This window comes from Varroa jacobsoni, unplaced genomic scaffold, assembly GCF_002532875.2.
Source record: "Varroa jacobsoni isolate VJ856 unplaced genomic scaffold, vjacob_1.0 scaffold_75, whole genome shotgun sequence".
Classification (NCBI taxonomy): Eukaryota; Metazoa; Arthropoda; class Arachnida; order Mesostigmata; family Varroidae; genus Varroa; species Varroa jacobsoni.
The window spans coordinates 656323-670560 of record NW_019212977.1 but is presented as its reverse complement, the minus strand read 5'-3'; the positions used below and the strand labels follow the sequence as shown (position 1 = coordinate 670560).

The 14238-nt window shown below is 43.4% G+C and overlaps 1 protein-coding gene across 2 annotated transcripts in view; it reads right to left on the bottom strand.

Annotated features, from left to right (window-relative positions):
- alpha-Catr (alpha-catenin related) overlaps positions 1-14238 on the bottom strand; it is a 101243-nt gene that overhangs the window by 12538 nt on the left and 74467 nt on the right. For both annotated transcript variants that reach the window (XM_086969578.1, XM_022837977.2), the window contains 3 exons: positions 8936-9082; positions 4507-4692; positions 3243-3446 (listed from right to left, as the gene is read on the bottom strand). In XM_086969578.1, the coding sequence (XP_086825704.1) occupies positions 3243-3446; positions 4507-4692; positions 8936-9082 (537 nt within the window). The remainder of the gene's footprint in view (positions 1-3242; positions 3447-4506; positions 4693-8935; positions 9083-14238) is intronic.

Here is a 14238-nt window from a genome sequence, read left to right as displayed (position 1 = left end):
TGAATTCCTATTTACTGGCAATTACTAGCAACTTCGAGCACTGGTGTCTCACAATGTTTGGCAATACTCTCTGTGGTTTAATGGAGACTAAATTTATCTATCACCAGGGGGTGGAAGGTGTTAATCCAAGCTAACTGTGCAGTGAGCTAAAAAAAACGTTGCTTGAAAGAAAACATTTTAGGTCTCAGCTCAGAGTCGAACTGAAATGTTAACGTGGTGAGACCAGCGTCTTACCCAGCTTCAATAGAGTAACTCAAAAATTACATGGAAAAATCTGCCTAGGTTTTTTCGACCTAAAACACTATACTTACCATTTGAACATTTCATTTGTTCAGTTATTAAAAATCCGATGATCACTTGAATTTATTTGCATTTTCTAATAGTTAGTTCTATCCGAGATACCGCCAATCATACCGAGTTTGCGCGGTAGATGTGAACAGCCCTATAATAAAATGTTTCCCGCTATCCCGTTAGGCTTGTTACCGATCATCTAACTTAGAATAACATTAGTAGCTTTCAGTTAGTACACAGCTCCCGTTTATCGGCAATAGATAACGTAGGCTCGATCACCCTAACTGAAGTTAGTGCATTTTCAATAGTACAAACTAATTAGAGCCTGCATAGATGATGGTCGTCATCTGATTTGTTAAAAACTGATCCATACTGGTGTAGGCTCGTGAAGTCTATATAGAGATGGTGTACATACGTTCGTTTGCCGACTGATCATTTAGTATTGCTTAAATAGGTGTGTAAATGTTCAGGTCTATAGGGTGGCGTGGTCTGGGTGGCTGATGCGCACCTTTTTCAGCGCTAATAAGCATTGATAAAAATTATCATCAAATATTTATAAACAGGAAAAAAGAAAAAAACATGACCAAGATAAATAACGTGTTATAATTTAGGTTAACAAAATTGTCATAAATCTGTTGGAAAAACTTAGATAAGTCCAGTTTATCTCAGTTAGAAGGGCACGCCCTTAACGTTGCACATAAGAATAATCCCGGAGGACCTTTTCATAAGACTCATATAACTAAAAGTATTAAATAAATAACTAGCCATTAATAAATTGGCAACAGATCTCTCATTTCTTTTTGATTTGGTGAGCTAAGCAACGACACCGCGTTCCCGAAAGAGGACTAAATAACGAATAAAAATTGTAGACGGAAATGGCAGATTCAGGCACGGATCAGGCTTAGCAGCAATTTACGAAGCGAGCGAGCGAGTGATCGAATACCAGGGTAATCTATTCCGTTGCCTATCGATGTATCTTCTGTACTGACAAACCATTTGCTTTCTCGAAAGACGTCCCATGCATACAACGGTACTAAACGCTAACATATTATTTTTGAAAAAGATGCTCGAATTTAAACTTTTCTGCAAAGTTTAAGTTTGAGCGGAAACTTGAAAAATTCGAAACCTATTTTATTGTTACCCATGACTAGTTTCCGGTAGGAAAGTACTACAAATGTTCTGCTAGCATAAAAAAGTATATAAAATATACTTGAAAGTGTTGGCTGTACACAGCTACTTCCTCCGTAGCTGCTCGTTCGAAAGTTTTTGATCACTTGATTTACGCCATTTACACCTATCGTTGATACAGGGTCAGTCTGCCGTTCGCCAGTGCGACGGTTTGCTTCAGCCCGTACCTACGGTTAGTCGCACTAGATTCTTCTGGCATTTTTCCTCACTCGCTCGTTACACACTCGGCTACAGTTCCACTATAGATCAGACCTCTATGATGTTGAAATCGCCCACTGCAGCTGTTACTGTCGAGGGTCTTCGTCACCTGCAGTGTCATGACAAATACAAAGGACGCTACACGAAAGCCCCGTTTGTGCGTGCCTGTGCTTGTAGACCGGTGAGTATTTAGTTAGGGACGGTACTGGAGACTTACGGTGGCCAAATCATGCCGTCGCGACCGCCCCTCTCGAAAGAAAAGGGCTGTCCTGCTTCCTGCCGATTAGTGTCAGAATTGACCGGCGCTATGTTTGTTGTTGACGGTATTGCCGCCGATCGATAAATCGATCTCTTTCTAAGGCTCATACACTGAATAATGACAAACGTGATCTGGTTGCATAGTCCTCCCATGCCGACAGCAGCAGCCCGAAGAGGCTTGGCCACTGTAGGGTGGAGACAGCAGAAAGCTATATAATTGCTATCTAGAGGAGGAAAGTGGCTAAAATGAACATCAGCAACAATTCTGGACGTGGTAGTGCATATAATGTCGTAAAACATATGTAAACAATTCTCCCTACTTGTCGTCGTTATTGACTCTATCGGTATCGTCTCTATCGCACCGTACTAAGCTCACGAGCTTACTCACGAGCAACAGCGCCATCAAAGTATACAGCGGAGCGGAGCACGTCTTGCAGCTCTGCATCTATGTTTAATGCTACTAGGCAACTGTTAGGTGCAAGCCAGCCGTACGGAAGATTGAAATATGACTTATATGAGGGAATACACGCTACAACTAGTCATAGGCCAGTTGCAACGATGGCGGGAATAAGGCCGAGTCATAGTGGTGCTAGGGCCTTTCGGATGGGTCGCGGCCCTGGGCCGCTAGTCGTTACCTGGAAAACTAGTCGTTAACGTATACTCATTCAAACAAAGGATGCCTGCTAAGGCCTCCGGCACTTAATATAGAGTTCCTAGCGAATGTCTAGTGCGTATTGTTATATACGACGAACGTCTTCATCTGACGTCTAGGCATGTCGCTTCATTGCCTAGCGAGTTGGATAGAGGAGCATATGAGGGGCTGTCTGTCGTACGGATCGCCGGCGACTGCGTCCGCTCGACACGATCAAGATCAGAGGGGGAAAAGGAATGTTTAAACAACAACAAACACCAACGGCTCAAAGTGTTTCTACATCAACACGACGAGCTACGCGAATGTGTGATATTCGAATTAAAGTGTGTTATACTGTGTGTGTGTGTGTGCTTCTCAGCGAATCCCCGTAGTAGTCGAGAGAGTGGAGAAGCGAATCTTGGGGAAAAGGGGTAGCTGGCTGAAGGGAGCAGATTCGGCAATGTAAAAGGGGTACGAAAATGGAATGGCTTGTAATAACATGCATCCATATGATTTAGCCAGCGGCGCGAACAATGAAAAGCAATAATGAACAAAAAAACGATGAGAATAGTGTACTGGCGGAAAGGGAGATTCTATCTTGTGCTGCCTGGTCAGAGACAATTAAAACGATGGGCGAAAAGGTTGCCGGTTGTCATATAGAGTAGTTAAGGCTTACCAGTGAGACGGCGACCCGAAGAAGTTGGTTGATTTCTAGCTTGAGCCTATCGCACTGCAGGAGAATCTTCTCGCGGTGCTCGTGCGTCGTGTATGCAGAATCGGTGAAGTCCTGGGTCCGCTCGATGACGGCGTCCAGCATTCTGGACAAACGCGCCCTACATAGCGGGCCCATTAGGACCAGCTTATTCATGTTTAGTAGCCCCTGGAAGTTGGCCATAGGTGAAAAGGTCTGCTTTTTATCGTTTGGATTGTATCGAATAGAAACCTAGTTTTCGAATATACAGTACTAAATCGTCGCGCCATATCCGTAAAGATCTCTATTTTTTGATAAATACATCTACAAAAATTTCTCTTGAGCTACTTCCACAATTCCTCCCGAACTAGGTGGATACACATAGGTAGATTTTGTGTGCGATGGAGCATTATTGTCAAAATAGTGATTGGCATTTAACCTTATTGGACCATTAAAAGTCTGCTCATAGCTGAAATAAGATTTGTGCAATCTTAGACTTATGTCTGCCGGTAAACACCGTGGATATTGTTTAGTGAAAACTCATCCGATGCTTCAGCAAACCTGTTACTAAAATTTAAAAGGAAATTTCAAACGATGAATAAGAAAGGCTGCACTGCTTGCACGAAATCAATTTCCATATAATGATATGTAGAGTATTTAAGCCTTTGGCACCAAACGCCTTGAGCCATAGAACAATATATAAACGTATCATGCATGAACAACAATATGGAACCATGTGGGGCGGTTACAGGCATCTATGCGCTATTTCAGCTCGGATATTCAAGTCCTGTTAGTGCACAACATTCGCAGAAATTGCACGTCTGCCTTCACTTATTTACATGTTACTAATTTAGAGCCTCGTCAAAAAGGGACGTTGCTCTGACGTTTATAAATTGCTTGTTTATCTAATAGGACCTCAGTTGTACGTAAATGTACTGCATAAGCTGTCACAGACATTTAAAAGACAGACGGGCTGGCACTCGACCTGGGTACCACGTAAAATAACCTCAACAAATCTTATATTGTAACGAATAAATGTAATTATTATGTTGTTCACCCTATGAGTTTAGATATATTCCCTAGCATTAGCACTTGCTGTGGTAGCATGCAAATCGCGGACAAAAATAAATCCCCTTAGAATAAGTTGCTCCGGTCCAAAGTACCCTTCCTGTGCGTACGTCTGCAATCGTACCTAGCACTAACTACAACGTAATAGTATAGGACGATTATTAGTACGCACGCCACTTACGTGGAACTTTTTAAGTGCGTTATGGGTAGTTGAGCATTTGTCGAATTCCTCCATCCGCCAATTCGAAGCAGAATTAGAAGATTTCCTTGGCCGCGATCTTGCACTGCCACTCCGCCGCGCCGTTGACAGTTCAGGTAGCACGCCGTCTTTGATTACAAAGTGCACAAGATCAATAGCTCGTCGGATCTGCAAGAAGGACGCATATCACGGCAATAGAACACGAAGTGATACACGCTAGAGGTAAACTTTATCATTAGATATTGCACATCTGTCTATAGTATTGCCATTCTTAGTTCCATGTGCAAATGAACGTGAGGCTGATGCCTTCATTAGTTAAGCCTAGATACATCATATAAGTGCTTGTTTTTTGTTCAAGCGTTAACTAGTTTCACGGTTAGATAACTTCGGGAACCTTATAGACAGTGTTAGCAGTTGTTGGTTCAAAGCCGCATCAACAAACCAGCCTTCGTCCGTTATTGTTGTTTTCCTTCGTCCTATTCATTTATCGTCTCATTGGTGCGTTTTTTTCGCTTTCTATCCGCCAGCAGGTCTGCTGTGGTTCGTCTGTGCGATTTACGATCTGGCTTGATGGCAATGATTGGTGGCCGGCGGTTTGCCGCACGCGGCGTCGATTGCAACAAACGAGCGTTCTGCGAAAGGTCAATACGGACGCAGCATTTGATCGTATCCCTGCCGCCGCTATATTTGAGAATACTGCTATTCCGCCGACCGCCCCAATAAAAACAATAGTAGATCTCTTTGCTAAGGTCTTCCTGCTCATTTCGGTTCGGCAATGGCTCGGTAACCATGGGCACTTCCGACCACACCTCCAATCAGTCTTCGACAACTCAGCATATATAAGCTAGTCTATATGATCTATGCATGTACATCGCTCATTAGTGGGCCGTTGCCCTGCAGTTCTTTTGAAGGCAATCTGTAAGGGATCAAGTCGGGGAGCTTAGTTTCTGATCACGCACTCGACTGGCATTATGCTGCTACTGCTACGTGCCCATAGTACGATAAGTACATGTTACGATTCAGCTGCGGCTACTAACAACGTTCCTTTTCAGTCGTCTGGTGTTCGCTGGTACAGTCATTCTATTGAATTGCCGTTAGTCCACACGTTGTCTCAGGTCGGACACACCTTTCTTATCCTTCTTCCTAATTTGCTCGATCTGTCTGAAGATTCTGTGTACGATACTGCTGTCGCCATAGTTCACTTAAGTCAGGACGATCGATAAGATATTTAATATTAGCTCGAGAGCAAAACAGCAAAAGCGATTTCGCCGTAGCTATATTGATATACATTGTGTGTGTGTGTGTGTGTATGTATAATATGAGTATTTGTTAGGTGTTTGTTTGCGTATGTGTTAAGGCGGCAAGCGATGCGGTTCTTTATCAGCATCGTCGCTAATCTGCAGCAAGAACAAGGCGTCTGTCGTAGTAGTAAGGTGCTCTCCTTCGGACGGCTGGTGGCATTCACTCATGAAGGACGGACGCTTTAGGCCCCAGTGATAGCCGGATGGCACGGAGAAATGACTCTCCCCGTAGTAGTATGAGCAGTGGGTATATTTGGTGGGCATCCTCCATCTCCGTAGATAGCTATCGCGTAAGTAATGACCACGTCGAAGAAGAAAAGGGAGAAGATAGCTTGGAGCTGAAATGAACAAGGTCACTCAGCAATCTTGTCCAAGTAAGTCTATAAAGGGGGATATATGGAACATAGGCCGATCCGTCCGAAGTACGAAAGCGGCCTGCCGAACAGGCTAAGAACTGTCCTGAAGGGAGGTTTGGGTGCGGTATCAAAGATCTCCTTGAGAAGAGAAATCGTACGAGGGAAGGGTATATTCTCCTTCTGCGTCGTCACCAACGTTCGACCACCGTCGATTATTGCTTCCCTACCGGGAATGGATGCGACGTCCAATCACAAGGGTCAGCCCACCCATGGGTGTTTGAGAAATTGTCCAATTGCAAGGATTTGGTGGCAGGAAACCACCGACGAACAAGTCGGCAAGCAAGCCCACGAATGGCGGCGACTGAACGAATCGATGCTATCGCTTCATCTACCACCAGCAATCTGATCTTGTTATTGGCTTCTAGCGAGATACAAATCTAACCTTTGATGTATTGTGCAGTACACCGTAATCCTGTCTGCACTGCCGGTCTTGCTGGCCGAATTGCTGGAATTTCTAGCAACAGATTCATACGTCAATCATGTTGGACGAATGAAACCCTTAAGCTTAGAAGAGAACGCAAAACTCGCAAGCACGATCGATGTAGACGTAGACAAAGCGTCACGCGAACTACCGACAGCACTGTGCATACAAACTACGTATAATAACTGCCACCGATAAGGGTTTATCAGTTGAACAGGCAAGACACGTTCTGCCAAGGAAGTCACGTTTTAATGTCACTAAAATCCCGATGAGCAGAGATTCGATTCATCCATTCCGCCAGCTCTGGTACTCCAGCGGGCGCTCCTCTGCTTACGCTATAATGATTTTCTGATTGCAATTAATGAGATGAACGAATCAAACGATTCGCTTGATCGTTCAACTAGTTGATCCTTTCGACAGTACTCCCTAAATAGGATGATGCTGCCTGACCGGGAGACTGAAGCCATGATATAATCATTTACTCTACCTACGATAAAGCATCGAGTTAAGCTTTAACTTACACTAACTACCACAAACGATGCTCGAAGCCAAAGAACAGAAAAAAGCTGTATAAGGAAAAGCGTTTTTTTGCAGAAGCCATTTCAAACGCGTGTTCATTTCGGATGCCGTTGACTTCATTAATTACAACCAACGTTCATCTACTAGAGATTAACCGGCCGTTATGCGTAATCTAAGTAAGAACTATGTTAGCTACTAATTGTCAGTGTTAGACAGCGTCAATATCATAAATTCTAGATAAACACATTTGTGTTGACCTTTTGTGAATTCCTTCCTTCAGTATTTGAATCAACCTCCCAATCCGACGTGAGGTGTCGCAGTACCACTCGTGAACAAACGAACGAATGCCAGAAACACTAGTGTTTCAGTGAATCACGAGGCTAGCTGCAACTTAATCTTCGAGCTGGCCAGTCAAAGCAGACGTATCATATTTAGGACGTTTCGTTGGCCTGAGACCTGCTATGTGACATTCTGGCAATGTGATAGGAGGCCGAGCTTTCCTTTTTTCCTTCCTTCCCTCCCTCTATAATGGTATCTATCTACGGTTAAGTTCGCCTTATTCTTAATAACCCGTCTTTTGGTTGTGTGATTGGTGAGTATCGGCTAGTAGTAAGAAGGAAGCAGACGCCCTTTGCCTGTTGTTGGTCTAGCGACACAGGAAAAGGGGCTGCGGTGAAGGGTGGACAGAGTCAGGGGACAAGAAGTGAAGTCTGCTGTCCTCACAGAAAATCGAATAAGAAAAGATAGAGATCAGAGCCTGCTTTTGCTCGCAATAAGACGATTTAACCTGGCAACCTTTTCCAAGAACAGGACTCGAGATGACAGCCTTACTGGCGGTATATGGAATCAAAATGCAGCTGTACTGACAGCGCTTGTAGGGTTTAGTAGAGCAATGTTGGAGTATAGGTCTTCACAGTGGCCTAGTGGGTGACGTATTTACGTGCTAATCTTAAGGACATGTTGTGGCCTAGGTTCGAACCCGGGCATAGCCGAAGTTCCCTTCGTGCTGGAAGCCAGCCGTCTGATGGAATGCGATAGTGGACGTAAATCTCGAAACATGAAAGGGGTATAGGCTATGGCGTTTAGACTAAGATTGTGACCAATTAATGCACTTGTGGCTGTAGATCATACAGTATGGTGCATTATGGGTTGTTGTACCTTGTCGTGCCGTCAGCATGCCTATATAGATGGTAGTACAAAGAGTAGAGGCCAGGCCCGATCCGACCTGGCCAGATCAACGGAAACCCTGAAGATACTCATCGTCGACGCTAGCCAAGCAGACTAGAAGCGTTAACGGAAAATGGGTGGAAGTTAACAGGAATGGCTATTGCAATGGTCTTATCAAACGGCCTGGCCTAGCCACGTAAAGCAGCGAACGATACTACAAATAGGAGAACTAAACGTCAAAAAGGAATGCTCTTAAAAAGATTAAATTCTTCATATTCCTATATACTGAGTAGATGCTCCACTGCGATTAAAATGAACTAGTGGCAGTTCGCTGAGGAACCCGTCTGTCTGCTGCCGGCACTTACTTAATGGTGAGCACAAAATCAGAAGTACTAGTAGCGACATCAGTGGTAGGGATACATATACGTGGGCACGTAACACGAATGTTGATTGGCCACTTCTTTTTTTGGGGCAGGTACGAATGGACCTGTGAAATTGGGAGACGGTAAAATTATTCAAAGTACAATGTCTACCAATGTAGTTCTGTATGGACTTGTTTGTCTCAGCCGTTACTACTAGCCACTTACTTGTAACAAGACCGTGTCTCGGTTCTCCCTTGCCCACTCGCAGTCCGGATGCCGTAGACACGTCTTCGCTGCCTGCAGAAGCATCGTAGTCGAACGTTCTAGATACAAACGCGCTGTATCCATCTGCGCAACTCGGCGTTCGTCGTGCTGAAAAAAGTACCGTAGAAAAGAACAAGATATTGCTGGGTATACTTATTCATCATATGCGTTTTAATTACACGACCTTTTTCCTAAGTTCTCATCAATAGAAATTCTGCAGTTCTAGCTAGCGCTGCAGTCGATTCAACTTCGCGTTACAGAGGAAGTATCTGCACAGTTTTTTGGACCCACTTTTATTAGAGGCCAGGATATAATGGAAGGAAGACCCAGACAACCATGTATAGACAAAATGCGAGCTAAAGTTTGCCTAGCTGTCATACATAAATGTGCTTATGCCTGAAATAGAGCGGCAAATCTCAGCTCGAGCAATCATCCACCAGCTAGAAATACTACCGTGCAGGTTAATGATTACTTCGCAAAGTTTCACCATGGTTTCTATAGGGTGAAGCGTGCCACAAGAGCAACTGTGGTAAAGACTAAGGAATACAATCAAATCCATAAAGCCGTGTCTATTCCCAAGTGCCTCCTTAAAACTATCATATCTAAGCTTTTACAACTATTTATTTTTTGCAACAAATCCACAAACGATATTTCTCGCAAATATCTGCCTTTGAAAATAGAGGCCATGTTTCGTGGCTACCTAAGTGAGCATTTTGGATTGCTAATTGGCCTTTACAGATAGTTTTTCTTTCTTTTACGCTGAATCGAACAAAACCCTTATGTACCTCTTTTCGTTTTTTTTTACAGGAACGAACATTTCAGGAATTCATAATAGTCATGAAATGTTCACTACACCGATCCATGATACGGTCGACGCGTAGAACGACAAGGTACTTGTTTTGCCAATTTGAAGATAAGCGCATCAACTATAGAAGTCTCGTATATTGCTACCTTGATTGCAAAATAGCGGTATTTTACGATACCAACTAGAATCAACAGTATCAATAGAAGCGGTTTCAATAAATGTTCTCTTGATTTTTAACTACTGCCAATCCACCAGTTCAATTTGCCTTGGAAAAAAATTCGGATTTCCTATGAAAACTACGCGAAAGGCAGCAACCTCATAAATCGTTTGCTAGTATACTGCAGATTCTGTGAAGTGAAGTGAAGTGAAGTGAAGTGAAGCTCGCTGTTATAAAAGAGACACCGAAAGGGAATCTGTAGCAAGCTTGACGGGGGGTAGCTTAGTCACTCTGAACTAAAAAAACATTCGGACCGGGCATGACAGACCGGGCGGACTGGACATCAATCAGGCAGCCTTCAAAGGTTATCCCTTCTGCAAATTTGAAATATAGAAGCGGCAGGACATTTGATTTCGGTATGCTGCATCTAAAAATCTAGAAGAATACATCTAGAAAAGAAGTGTCGTACGTTCTTTGTATAGCCACCATTCGTACAGCGACAGGCAGTTAACGTGATGGCGAAGGATAAATAAACATTGCTAATCCATATGGCAAAACGAGGTTTCCCTACAATATGATATGCATAAAGTATTTGGAATATGGTCCTACACTAACTGCACATACCTCAACGGTCCGAACAACAATCAGTCCTTTCGAAGTAATCCCTGCCGGATTTCCAGTAGTTAGTACGATTTTCGAACCTACATTTCAGTACAGAGTAAACCTGAATCGTGCGTTCGTAGGATTTCCGGACTCGTTTCAATGTTTGTCCTTTTCGGATTGCCTCGAGAACAACGAATAGTCATAAAAGACTAGATCTGATGAATAAAAAATGTTAAAGCATCGAGGTATAGGCGCTAAGCCCTCCTGCAAAAACCGTGCGACAAATACAAGTAGCGACGTACAAGCTGGAGCAACACTACCAAATACATCTTGTAAATCTTTTCTGTGTAGCCTTACTTTTGAATAGACAACAGTAGTTTTGCCTGTGCGTTACACCAACTTGTCGTCTCCAGTGACGCACCGGAACAAATTCGGCTCCTCATTCAATTCCATTCTGAAGCAGTTGCCTGCAGGTCTGCACCTGCTTAAAATCCAAGCCCTTCGTTCAATTCTTCCTGAACCTTCTGCTTCCAAGTCATCTGTCGTTCAAATCGCCCTTCTGTATAAAACACGCGGTGCTGGGAAGTCTAATTTGTAGATTATAGACAGCCGGATGAATATCGTGATGAAGTAATAGCGCAGTTTAGTCGCAGAAGTTTGGGCGTCTCATCAGTACTTTGTTGATCTAGTCTATACATAGGTTTAGCATAACTTATGTTCTCTAGCATGAGACCGCATTCTTATCACACCAAAATTTACTATTCATTCTGCTGTGTTTAGCTAGCCAGGATGTTGAAAAATATTAGATTAATTTTACGTTACCAACGAATGGGTTTGCCGTTGATCATGCAACTGACGCCCTTCAACGTTACATTAATTAGTTAGTCAACCATTCTGCCACAAGCCAGAGGGCAATTGGTCAAATCAAAGGGCTAGAGCATATAACGCGACATTGGTCTACACAGTCTATATGTATCTGACCAGTTATTTATCATTTGCCGCTGTGCAAAAAGCAGCGGGGCAGAATCGCGACCTTAAGTACGTGATCCACACGCCAGCCTAAGCAATTCGATGAACGGTCAAACGTCAGCACGCAATAAAGGCGTGAAACGCTGCGACACCAACGCGATGAGACTATCTATCGATATGTTTATTTTGCAAATCATCTTGGCACCCCAAACGAAACTATGAAAAAGTGGAAAGATCATCATTCTCACACAGGGTAGTTCTTTCTTTAGTGCTTGATGAACGTACCACACAAGCAGACGATCGTCTAAAAATTCTTTGGCAATTTACTCGGCGTTCGTATTTTTCAATCTCTGGTTGGCTTCGGGAAGCCATGTTGGATGTTTTGCTTTCACCTCTGGCTAAATTAAACCGCGCTCTTCATACCTCGTTGCCTATCTTGTCATTGTCTCAGCTTCGTATAACTACGAACAAGTAGTTTCCTGTGCTATCGTTGCATTTATGCGTATCATAAACCGTCGACTCGAAAAGCTATACGAACTGTTCGAGGAGTCAGCTGATCCCTGATTATTATTAATGATCAAATACTAGATACTGAATTGCCACCAACATCAAACGTATCACGTAAATAGCCAAGAGAATTAAGCTAACAATATTATATCACTAAATCCTGTCGTCTCGGATCTCCCTTAAGAATCATCGTCAATTAGATCATTTTCACTGCCACAGAGAGCACCGCCGGAAATTGTTGACGATCGTGAGCCTTATAATCGCAAAAGTAACGATGCTCGTAGGCAACGTATGCCAGTCATGAGGGTAACGAAACGCTACATTTGGTGGGAAGGAGAAAGTGAGTTCGCGCAAGCCAAGCGTGTCTCTGGCAATTTAAAGTTTTTCCAATGCCATCTGATGAGTAGGATGACGGTCAAGGCAGGAGGACGGCAACAGCAAACGCGTCGTTGGCGTGTGAAGTGTGGGAAAATAGAGACGAAAGAAAGCTTGATCATAGTGCATGTTCTAACTTCATCACTAGGAAAGGTTTCTGCTCTGGGATGTATCCCTTAGCTTCTTCCGATACTTGGTGCTAGAGGAACTAATCTTAGTCCCGGAACCTCCCTCGGCCACGAGGACACCATAGGGCCCGACGACCTTTCCATTTGTTGAAAGCCCCGCAAAGCGAGTGTTGGAAATTAGCGCACTGAATGTTCAACAAGTCGACCAACACATCTCCGGCCTCAACATTTATGAAAACAAGAAGATGTCCACATATTCACTTCACGATGTTTGCATGCAAGCAGTCGTAGGCTGGATAATTTGGATGGATCGGAAAAGAGAATGGCCCAAGTAGATTCCCTATAGCGCGACTTCAAATGATATCTTCGCTGCCTAACAGTAGCAGGCCGTGCTCGAGGCCAAGGTACTGGCAAGAAGAAAGCTCCTGTCCCATGCCGCCTGCGGGCACTCACTCACTCACTCACTCACTCATCGAAGTGTTCATACTCTCAAAGGACGGGACCTGAAGTCTTCCTTGGCTATGAGGAGCGCGAATCGGCAACGACAGCTTGCTCGCATAGACGTGCTTATCATCATAGCTCCAAACGAGTTACGCTTGCCCGGAACTTGGGTAATTAATACAGAGTTAATAATCATGCAATTACCCAAACTAATGAGAATTTCTGATGAGCACCAGCTCTCAGAGAGTTAAGATGCACCTGGCCCGACGGCTTATATAACCTTAGGAATTAAGTAGATTGTTGGCTGGCTAGGATTGAGACAGACAACCTAGTCAAATATATGTACAAGCCAAAAATAGAAGTTCCTCATAAAATGTCCATAGCTTAATTGGATGCTAAATTTTAGATTTTTACTTTCTAAAATTTCCAGTAGAATGAAATAGCAGTTATCCCATCGTTGCTTTTTTATGAAGCAAAATGCAGCGACTAATGATAGATTAACTCAACACTGGGCTCCTTGTTAATCCTGAATGATCGAAGAGAGCACAACAAAGATCTGTCACAGTTTTGTCAGCCCGTAATGATTCGTCTATGCACTAATATGTGGTATATTTATAAAATTGTGGTATTTGCTGAGATCTCATTCGAAGTACTTAAAGAGCCATCACATGTCACACACACACACTGTAGCTCGTAATGTGATCTGTTGCAATGCTATCTAATACATTCTAATCCTTTTGGGAGCAATGACTTATTTTGTTTCCAGGTAATTAACTTCCCAGAGTTTTATAGCAGAAGCCAAACACTCGACGCTTTAATGACTGGCTCCTCTTATGGATACAGAGTACTGAAAATATGGAGCACGGTGTTTGTGTGTATGTGCCTGAGCATGTGGTCGTACTCCATACACATTGCCTGCATTAATTATTCAATTATACGTGGGGTATAGAGGAGAAAAATGGAATAGGGAGCGACAAACCTGGAGGTGGAGCAACGCTTGGGAGCGCTACTGTGGGAGAGATGATTTAATGATGTTAAGAAGAAAACAGCAGTGGACTACTACATATGAAAGCTGTCAAGTGGAGCCATAATTATCTAAGCGGCAACTATTTATAATTTTTGTTCATTGTAATTTTTTTTATACAGCTGACCATTCGTCGGTTGCACAAGCACTGGCTGTTAGTACCTACTGGCTTACTCTTAACCAGGAGTGTTTCGACTTGGTACTACATTAAACCATAGATTACTGCAGTAATCCGCAAGCGTAGCGCCGATCCAG